Source organism: Camelina sativa, chromosome 13 (genome assembly GCF_030686135.1).
Source record: "Camelina sativa cultivar CO46 ecotype springtype chromosome 13, ASM3068613v1".
In the NCBI taxonomy this organism is placed as follows: Eukaryota; Viridiplantae; Streptophyta; class Magnoliopsida; order Brassicales; family Brassicaceae; genus Camelina; species Camelina sativa.
In genome coordinates this window covers 20,945,933-20,956,765 of record NC_141892.1, presented here as the reverse complement: position 1 = coordinate 20,956,765, position 10,833 = coordinate 20,945,933, and the positions used below count along the sequence as shown (strand labels likewise).

Genomic DNA, 10,833 nt, shown 5'->3' with positions numbered 1-10,833 from the left:
AGGTTCTAAAGTGTTTTGGCGGTACAAAGTGAATTATTTTGGCTAAAGTATTGGCGGACAAAAAAATTTTAGATTCCCACCCAGAGATTATCTATCTTAGCAGTTGAGGAAATCCAGCTATTATCATGTGCTATGAATGTAGATTTTTTTTGTAGTAAAATAGTCAGATACTTCATATAATGCATCTTGAAAATATATAGGGTTTTACAAAAACACATGAAAACAAGCCCTATCCAGTAACCTAACGTTTGCTCCAGCTCTAGACTCTTCCTAGATTTCATGCGAGACAAAAATATTATCATGAGTAATCTAATATTACTCAGTGAGCCTGGGTACCCCTTTCCCTAAACATGCATTCTACTTTTTCCCCACCCAACTACCCCAACAAGCAAGGTAACAAGCAAAGCAATCAAAGTCACGCAACAGAAACGATAGCGGAAGCATTAACAAACCAACAAGAAAGTGATAAGGTTAGATCAGACAAGACTTGACTCGATCAACCTAGACTTCTTCCCTCGACAATAAAGATGACTAAAGTAAGACAAGGGTTACTTGGATACTCTAGACTCTTTACTCTTACGCAACAACAAAGACGACTAGAGTACAACAAGGGTTACTTGAGTACTCCAGACTCTTTTTACCTACAACGACAAAGACGACTAGAATACTACAAGTGTTACTTGAGTACTCTAGACTCTTTTCACCTACAACGACAAAGACAACTTGAATACTACAAGGGTTACTTGAGTACTCTAGACTCTTTTCGCCTAAGCCCTCGATAATCTGTTCCGTTCCACAACACTTCCCATGCTGAAACCACAAAGGTAACCAGCATGAGTCCCCACAAGCTACTACGTCTAGTAGCGGTCATTCTAGTGGACAAATAGACATGAGTTTGCCCCGCGCGAGTGGTCATCAGGAACTCCACGCGAGACAACCAACTATTCTTGGAACAGAAGATCGGCAACTCTATCCTAGCTACGACTCGAGAAAAATAACGAATATAATTCAAGAGACTAGCTAAGACAAGTACTACAACTCAAAGGGTTAGCAACACACTAAGAGATTAGTACTACCACAACAGCAAATTCAAGCAAGATATCAAACAAACAAGCAAGAAAATCAAGCAACAATCAACATGCAGCAAGAAATAAAATTCAAGCATCCTAGATTGTTCTACATGCATGCAACTAATTTATCCGATTTTCAAGCAAGAATTTATTGCAAATAAAAATCCATTAGTTCTACCCAACATGCAAGTTTGTGGTCCAAATGTTAAGCAATCCATATTGCTAAAAAATGCATCACTTTCATCAAGAAAATATGCAGTTCAATTCCCCAATTCTCATCATGCATGGTGATTCCTAGCATAAATTCTATGTGCTTTTAAACAAGAATCTAGCATAAATCCTACCATATTACGCATGCGACATATTAAACTGATTTCAACATGAACCTAGTCAAAATGCAACACACAATGGGTACGTACATGGGTCCTAAGAACCATGCAGCACCCCACCCCACCTACCACAGAACTCACTACACCACAGGACTCACAGCGGTTAGCAGATCGATGTCAGACTTCACAACACTGCGGATCAGATGACTCTCCTCCTTTGCGCCTAACAGCGTCACACTCCACTTCGACAGCTTCTCGCTTCTCTTCGACAGCACCTCCCTTGCTTCGAGAGTGTCTCACTCTACTTCGAGAGAGAGTAAGACTTAGAGAACTTTGAGTGATTTTCTTTTTATGAGCTAAGTGATGAAATGAGAAGGAATGGTCTTCCTTTTATAGCGAAATGGGCGGTGCAACTCGCCAATGCATGGCGTGCACTTGCTCGATCCTCCTCCTCTCTATTCTTTGGCTAACACTTGGCGCCCAAGCTTCCAAAGATTCTTCTCCTTCTCCCTTGGCAAAAACGAAGAGTATAAAATCTCTTTTGTCTCCTACTTGGTGCAACTTCATTGGCCAACACTTAGGAACATAATGATTATGTCATACTTTTTTGTTTTTGAAAGACACAATGATTGAACTTCAGTTTTGCATGAATCCCTATTGGCTGATTTGCAAAATAGGAATTTTTCTTGCGCTGCCGGCAATTTCCGCAAAATCTGAGATTCTGTCGGGTTCGTCCGTCGATCGTCCGGCTCGTCCGCAAAACTCGGTCCTCGACCGCAACACTTTGGCCCTTCCGCACTTCTTTGGTACATACCGTACTACAACCCCAATGTCCGTACCGCAACTTCCTGACAGTACCGCAACTTCCTGATATTACCGCAACTTTGTGACAGTACCCCAACTTCCTTACAGTACCGCAACTTACTGGTCTACACCGGCTGTACTCGTCCTTTACCGTGTTCACTCGGCTTGCAACCATCCTTCTCGGTCCGTACTGCCTTTGTTCATGTACGCCCGACCTGTGCGCACCATCTCCATCCGCGTACGTCTGATGTGTCTGTATCGTGCACGACCTTGTACCTCCGATCATGTACGTCCGTCTGTACCGTCCCTGTCCGTGTACGTCTGTCCTGACCGTACCATGACCTTTTTCGTGGTTTTTGACTGGGCCATTCTTCTTCTTCGACCTCTTTTTGGACTTGGCCTTTAACCTCCAATCACTGGCCATTTTTCGACTCGTTGATTTTTCTTCGGACTTCCTTCGGTCGTTCTTCTTTATTTCCTCTTCCTCTTCTGTCTGAGTCTTTTCCGGGTTGATTCTTCGGACTTTTGTTTCAGAATTTCTACCCTTAATGAGGGTCACTACATTCTCCCCCCCCTTATAAGAATTCGTCCTCGAATTCTGGAGTCTTCTTCTTCTTTTAACGCGATGATATTGCTTCTTGTCATCTGCGTCTTCATCTTACTACCAGCAATATACCTTGCCAATTTCCTAACTTTTGCCACTACGCCATAGACTTGATCCCTTCACTCCATTGTTAAGCTTCTTCATCTCCAGCATTCATCCGATTTTCATATACTACCTCCTTTAGGTACTAAAGTTGCTTCCTTGGTGTACCGTGATCCATCTAATCACTTAACTCCTTGTCTCCATGCTTCTCTTTCTTCAGCTTGTTCCTGAGTCCTTTCTTTTGTCGTAAATTTTGATTTACTCCGACTTCTTGGTTCTTCAACCTTCGCTCTTTTTCTTAGCTCTTCCTCTAGTCTACTTGGACTCTATCTTCTCATTCTGTAACCTCCATGTCCTTGATTGATTTTATCACTGGACTTGTTCACATGGTCTTTGGTATAAACCATTGACTTCTTCACTTTTGCTGTTTGCATTTATTTACAAACTCTCGTTCGCCTCGCACGCCTCATTTATCTTCTTCACCACGCTTGGTTCGATAGAACCTCACTGGTTTTGGCGTAAAATATAAACTTTGCTTTTCCTCCTTGGCATGCATTATTTTCTTGCACCCTCTCCTTCACACTCATGTGATCCCTCTTGACCATGAATTATCTTCTTGCACACTCTTGATCATGCTTGATCAATCCTCCTTCTCAATTCGCTCTGCCAATTTTTGATTGGTTTGCACTTCTCCTCTTTTGTTTGATTCTGCCCTTTACTCAATCTCATTCGCCCTAGTCCTGTTCATCACTACTCTTTCTAGCTCTTTCTCCTTAACTGATCTGATTCACCTCTCCTTGGTCGAATTCTCTTGTCTGATCGCGCTTCGTGGTGGCTTACGTGAATCCTTAATCAATCATACTAAACCTTTGCAAGCTAATTATGAATAATTAACTATGCAACCTACTAGATGCTAATGCAATTAAAGCAAGCAGTTAAACAAGCAAGATTAGCAAGCAACACACAACAAGTAGATAACCGCACTAGAGATTAACACAAATATTTTACACCCCGAAGGAAAAAATAGATGAGTTCCTCCTCCTCCTAGCCGTCTACTAAACATGGTTCGAATCCTAAAAAACAACACAACTAAGGTTAAGTCTAGCAGATTACACAAAAGGAAAACCTATTCGACCCTTACACACACCCCCAAAAGAAAAACTTCCCGTAACCCACTCTTCACTGGTTCTGTGGCTTACTGCACTCCTCACAAGTGCACACACACCACCCACTTGGCTCGTCAGATTGTGGTTCAGCGGGAGGCTCGGTTGAGATTGGGGCAGCAGACGATGAGGTTCCGACTTGGTCCGGCTGGTTCTCGGCTCAAACATCCTAAGCTGATTGGGTCTCACTCGCACGCACAACTTGGCCTATCGGATTCACTTCCGCTTGGACTACTTGGTTCAGAAAACGATAGGAAAAGTGCCATTGCATCCCTCACTCGAGACACTCAGCATGCTCTGAATTGAACATGCGTCTAAGCGACGTTCTCCAACAATCTCTGGTTCGGTGTCCCACTCCTTGACACAAATCGCAATAGTAGTGGTTCCTAAGTTGAACACGATCTGGATAGGTCACCCTTTTCTGAGCGGTAGCCCTGGTCGTTAGGCGTCCTCTTGGCTGCAAAAATGCGGAATGAGTGTCCGGCTGCGCCCCTGAATGCACCTCCTGGTCGATCACCCTTGACCTTTTGGTACTACTCTTTTCTTCCTCAAACCTTGCATATTCTCGGTTCAATCTCCCTAGCTCGAACATTCTGCTGATCCTTCTCGTCTCTATGACTCTTGGTTCTCCAATTTGGTCAGGCAACACCATTCGAAATGGTATAGCTCGAATTGGACTGTTTTGTCTCGGCTCCACATGGTCTGGTCCATCTCGGGTCTGGCACAACTCTATCTGGTCTGTTCTTCGCACTCGCATCCATTCTCGGTTCCACGCTGGCTTCAACTTTGGGTTCTTGGTCTCGCGGCATCCTGCCTTGATTACTTCTCACCTCGACCACTAAGGTCGATATTCCTTCTCCATCGCTCGACGATATCTCGATCAATTCGACGTAATCCTCCACATCCGAAGATACCTCGATCACCTCCATGTTTTCTTTCGCTTCTGGTATTGGCTCATACGACTTGAAGTCTCCGTCACTTGGGTTTCGATCTCTCTCGACCTCTTGTACTGCTTCGTTACCACCAACTCCAGCAACTTCTCCCGGCGTCACTTCCTCACCACCAACTTCACTTGTTGGATACACTTCGAGCAGAAAATTGAGAATTCTGTCGACTGCTTCTGGGTGTTCTCTCATATATTCGTATGCACTTTCGTCGCCAATCTGGTCCTCGACAAGGTCCAACAGTAGATGCCGCAACCTGTCAGCGATCTCGACTTCCTTCTCCCCATGATCTCCAACTGGAACGGTTTGAAAGTTCCCTTGCGCGTCCATCTTAACTTGGATACGACTTGGATCTCCAATCTCCAACACCACTGCTTGATTATCTTGATCCACTTCCATCTCTTCCAACCCTTCCAGACCCTCTAAGCTCCAAGTATCTAGGCTACTGCTCTCTGACTCGGTCGACAAGTACCCATTGTGATTCCCATAATCACCGTATCCCAGCCACTCTCCTCTTGAACCATCCCCATGTCTCGGCCACCCTCCACCTGAACAATCCCCGCAATTTGAGTCACCTGGAGACATCTAAACACACACAAGGGTAGGTAAATTGCTAGTCCATTCTAAGGTTCAAACTTAAAACTAGACAAGCTAACAACCGGAATTCTAAATGTGTTTTTGCGACGCATTTACAAGAGAAAACATTGAAAAGCACAAGTGCCAGCGGGTCCGAAAACACCACTCTGATACCACCGCTTGTAACGCCCCCAAACCGTACCTATGCCCCGGACAAGGACACAGACAGCCCGCAGGACGTCACGTTGGGAGATCGCACCCTGATGGTCCGGTCGAGGGACAAAAGCTGCAACTTCCCGACCAGTCCTCCTGGACACGACTCCGCCCGCGGCCGAGGTTCGCTTAGGCTTTGCAACCCTTGCGGTCCTGGCGCGTTGTGTTGACCGCAAGGGTTTCCTTAAAAATATATAAGGCCGAGTATCAAATGCAACTTGCCATGTTTCCTTAAAAACAATTATATTACTTTAATAATTATTACATTTAAAATAGTTATCAAACCAATATACATAAATAGTCGGATACTTCATAGAATGCATCTTGAAAATATATAGGGTTTTACAAAAACACATGAAAACAAGCCCTATCCAGTACCCTAACGTTTGCTCCAGCTCTAGACACTTCCTAGACTTCCTGCGAGACAAAAATATTATCATGAGTAATCTAGTATTACTCAAAGAGCCTGGGTACCCTTTCCCTAAACATGCATTCTACTTTTCCCCCACCCGACTACCCCAACGAGCAAGGAAACAAGCAAAGCAATCAAAGTCACGCAACAGAAACGATAGCGGAAGCATTAACAAACCAAAAGGCAAGTGATAAGGTTGTATAAGACAAGATGATATATCATGGTTTTTACGGTTTTTAACCATGATACAAGTGTGCTTCTTGAGTCTTTTCATTTGTTTCTAGGATTGTTTTTGAGTCTTTACAGGTTATTCAGGAATTTGGCACGGAAGGAGCAAAGTGGAGCTATTTGGATGACTTTGGAGTATTTTACAGAAGGAAAAGAACTTGGACTCGGATCAGAGTAGCAGTGTCGACCGGCACCGAAGGAGCATCGGTCGACACCTATGTTTATCTGACGAGAGAAAGAAGAAATTGGAAGTTTTACAATTTTACCCAAAGTTTTCCTAAATTGCAATACAAGTCCCTGACGTGTTTTAGGACATATAAATAGTGTTTTTGGGTTTTAGAAAACCCGGAACTTATTTTCTAGCAAGTTTTTGAGAGAGAGATATTGAGAGCTTTTGGGAGAGAAGGAGATCAGAACTGCTTTGTAGAGAAGAATTCTTGAACTCCCTTCTTATTTTTTAATATCTATTGCTTATTATTCAGTATGATGTCTTGTTCTTCATTAAACATGTCTGAGTAGTTTGCTTGTTAGGTTTAGGGTTTTTCACAGGGTTTTTATGATTTATTAGATCTGTGATTTTTAGGGTTCTTAATCTTTTATGATCTTCATCTTTGGTTGTTCTTCACAATAGTTCTTGATTGATCACCTAGAATTATTATCTTAGGGAAATTAATTGATATTAGAATATAATTGTTTTCCTGATTAAAACCATTGATGAACAAAATTACTTTTTACAAAGAGATTTGGATTAGTGATTTTGTAAACTTATCTAAACCTGTTTTTAAAGATATTTTTAACTTAGAATTTTCCAAAGAGATGTTAGATTTTCTGGTTTTAAATTTAGATAATAATTGTAGTGAGAACTGAATTATTTTACCAAAAAGTTTAGAGTTCTAGATCTGATTTTTATTGCAATAACCCTAATTAATCTATTGATTTAATACTTCATAATTACCTGAGAAATCTTTTGATTTCCTGATTTCACAACACCTTGATTTAATATTTTGCATTGTCTTCTTTTGTTTCTAATACAATTTAATCTGTTTAGCGTAATATCAAAAACTCTATAATTTATTGTGTTTGATCTTGAGTCTCTGTGGATTCGACCCCTAAGTACTACATTGATCTCTTGTTTGAGAGAGTAGCTCTAGGGTTAATTTGAGCATATCAAATTTTGGCGCCGTTGCCGGGGACTCTTTGATCTACCATTAGATTTGAGTTTTGTTTTTCGTCTAAATTTTTCATTTTATTTTCTACTTACACGCTTTTGTTTCTTTTCTCTTGTGTGTTTCAGGTACAGGCCTAAGCCTAACACCCGGAAGAATCATACTGGTCCAGTTGTTAAGCTTACAAACCAAGAGTTAGGACAACTAGAGCGTGATAACACAAAAGCAGCCAAATCAGCCAAGATGGTCAACCCAATCATATTGAGACCAGATGCGGATGGTGCTTTGACGGATCAAGAGGGCCACTTGTACAATGAGCAGGGCCAAAAGCTTGATGCAGAAGGGAATATTATTGTTGAAGTTGCTGTCGGAAACGACCAAAATCTGGTAGTTGACGAACAGGCCGACGGTGTCGATCGACACCAACAGGGTATCGGTCGACACCCCCTTCCTGCAGACAGACGTGGAGCTGCAAACCATGTCAATAATCCGGTTCGAAGACAGGAGAACAACCGAGACTTGATCAGGACCATTGCTGACTACAACCGGGCTGATCTTGTGTATGAGAACCGGTCTGCTATTATTCCTCCCCCAGACTTATTTTATGTGTCCGTCCGGTATCTCTGCTTTCGCCCAATAATGTTTCACCCTTTGGCCATGAACAGTGAACTTCTCTCCTTTGGAATTCAGCAACACAATGGCTCCATATGGTCTAACTTCTTGGACAGTAAGAGGACCATACCAACGGGAACGGAGTTTACCCGGAAATAGCTTCAAGCGAGAATTGTAAAGGATTACCTGGTCATTAGGCTCAAAGTGCCTGGAGATGATCTTCTTATCATGATATGCCCTGGAGATGATCTTCTTATCAATTTTTCAATGAGAAGCCTTTGGACCACATAGAGCATTTTGAGGATCTTGTAACCAGTATCAAGGCTAATGGAGGGACGAGGATTACATCTTCTGCAAGCTTTTCCCTTACTCACTTGCAGGAGAGGCATCTCAGTGGTTGAAGCAGTTACCAGCTGGATCATTGACAAATTGGCATGACGTCAAGGTAGCCTTCTTCAACTACTTTTATGATGATGCATTGTCAGATGAGTTGAGAGTAAAGCTGTCATCTTTCAAGCAAAGACCAGATGAAGCTTTCAAGGCCGCTTGGGTGAGATTCAAAGATTATCAGAGGGACTGCCCACACCATGGTTTCTCAAGGGTTCAATTTCTGAGCATTTTCTTCAGAGGGTGTGACTGGGAGTATCAGTTGGCTTTAGATGCTGCAAGTCATGGGAATTTCAAGACAAGATTTCCAGAAGATGCTGAAGCTTTGATTGAAAACTTGGCCTCCAGCAATAGTACTAAGAGAGCTGATGCTGAACAGAAGAGATTACATGGAGGGTTTGATTCAAACCAGTTAGCTTCTGTTGATGCAAAGCTGGATTCAGTGCACAATCTCCTTGTGGGTAAGAAATATGTTCAATTTGCTGCTGAAGCTGAGACATATGAGCCAAAACCTGATCAAGAAAATCGTGAGTAAGAGGATGTTAACTATGTCTATGGGAATCAGGGACAACGGTTTGGAAATCAGCAAGGTAACAGACCTTACAGTGGAAACAGCCAACGCAGTAACTTTCAAGGCAATTCTTCTGGTTTCACTCCCAAACCTGACTATCAAAAGCAGCAACAAAGCAGTGGATACACAAGGACCTATGGCAACAATTCATATCAGTCTCCACCTCCAAAAACAGCTGAGAGTATTAGTGTGGAAGCTATACTTGAGCAGCTTTTGCAAGGTCAAGAACTGATGACAGTGACCTTCAATGGGAAGCTTGACAATGTCTACACTGAGCTTAATGGGAAGTTTGAAGCTTTGAATATTCATGTCAAGAAGCTAGAAAGTCAGGTTGCACAAACAGTTGGATCCATCAAAAGGCAAGAGGGATTTCTCCCTGGGATAACTGAATCAAATCCCAAGCATTCATGCAATGCAGTGACCTTGAGAAGTGGCAAACAACTCCATTCTACACCCCAGAAGGATCAATCTCATGATCTACTTGAGTTGATTGATGTTGAAGAGGATGAGGATGTTTCTGCGGAACTAGTGCTGACCGACACAGAAGAGCATCGGTCGACACCCTGTCCACCCGAAGCCACAGATTCTACACTAGAAGTCAGCATCGATCGATGCCACCTTGGTACCGATCGATGCCAACCACGGACCGAAACCCAGAAAGACACATCTTCCACACCAGTTGCAGAGAGAGTTTACAAACCCAAGGTTCCTTTTCCTAAGAATCCAAGGAAGTCCAAACAAGAGTTAGATGATGCTAAATGCAAGGCAATGATGGACAAGCTTATTTTTGAGCCACCTTTGATTGATGCTGTGAAGACTTCTCCAATGCTTAGGAGATATGTCAAGAGGATGGTGACTAAGGATTTGAATGCTGAGCAAGGAGTGATGATGATATCAGCTCAAGTCAGTGCTATTATCCAGAACAAGATCCTAGAGAAGCTTCCTGATCCAGGTAGTTTTGTTCTTCATTGCACTATATTCACTGACAGATTTGCTAGATCTTTGTGTGATCTTGGTTCTAGTGTCAACTTAATGCCAAGATCAGTGGCTCTTCGCCTGGGTATGACAGACTTCAAGCCTACCAAGCTCACTCTTATCCTTGTTGATCGCTCAATTCGCATTCTTGATGGTGTACTTGAAGATGTTCCAATTAAAATTGGTGAATGCTTGTTACCTACTGATTTTGTGGTACTCAAGTATGAAGAAGAACCTAAGGACCCTCTTATCCTGGGAAGATCATTCTTAGCCACTGCTGGAGCTATAATTGATGTCAAGAGGGGACAAATTGGGCTTAATATTGGTGATCTATAACTGCGCTTTGACATGGACAAGATGGACAAGAGGCCAACCATTGCTGGTCAGACATTCTATGTAGACACTTTGTCTAATCTTGCTGAAGAGGTATTCAAGGAGCTGCATCCTAAAGACCCACTTGAAAGAGCATTGGTTACTTATGTAGAAGAGGTTGAGCATCTTTATGACATTGCTGCTGGGTATGTCAAGCTACTTGATGCTAATGAACAAGTGAAGAAGCTGGTTGCTAAAGAGGAATTGGTTAGTACTTCTTCACAAGCTGAAATTTTTTCCGATTGGAGTTTAGAGAAAGCTCCAAAGCTTGATCTCAAGCCACTTCCTGCTGGTTTAAGGTATGCATTCTTGGGTGAAAATTCTTCTTATCCTGTTATAGTTAATGCTTCCTTAAACAATGCAAA

At 42.5% G+C, this 10,833-nt stretch overlaps 1 protein-coding gene across 1 annotated transcript; it reads left to right on the top strand.

The window, feature by feature from the left end:
- Positions 1–8,975: 8,975 nt before the first annotated feature.
- On the top strand, positions 8,976–10,432 carry LOC104738346 (uncharacterized). The gene is made up of 3 exons (XM_087480720.1): positions 8,976–9,011; positions 9,116–9,385; positions 9,437–10,432. The coding sequence occupies exons 1-3, from the start codon at positions 8,976–8,978 to the stop codon at positions 10,430–10,432; spliced, it is 1,302 nt and encodes a 433-aa protein (XP_087336846.1).
- The last annotated feature ends 401 nt before the right edge of the window (positions 10,433–10,833 follow it).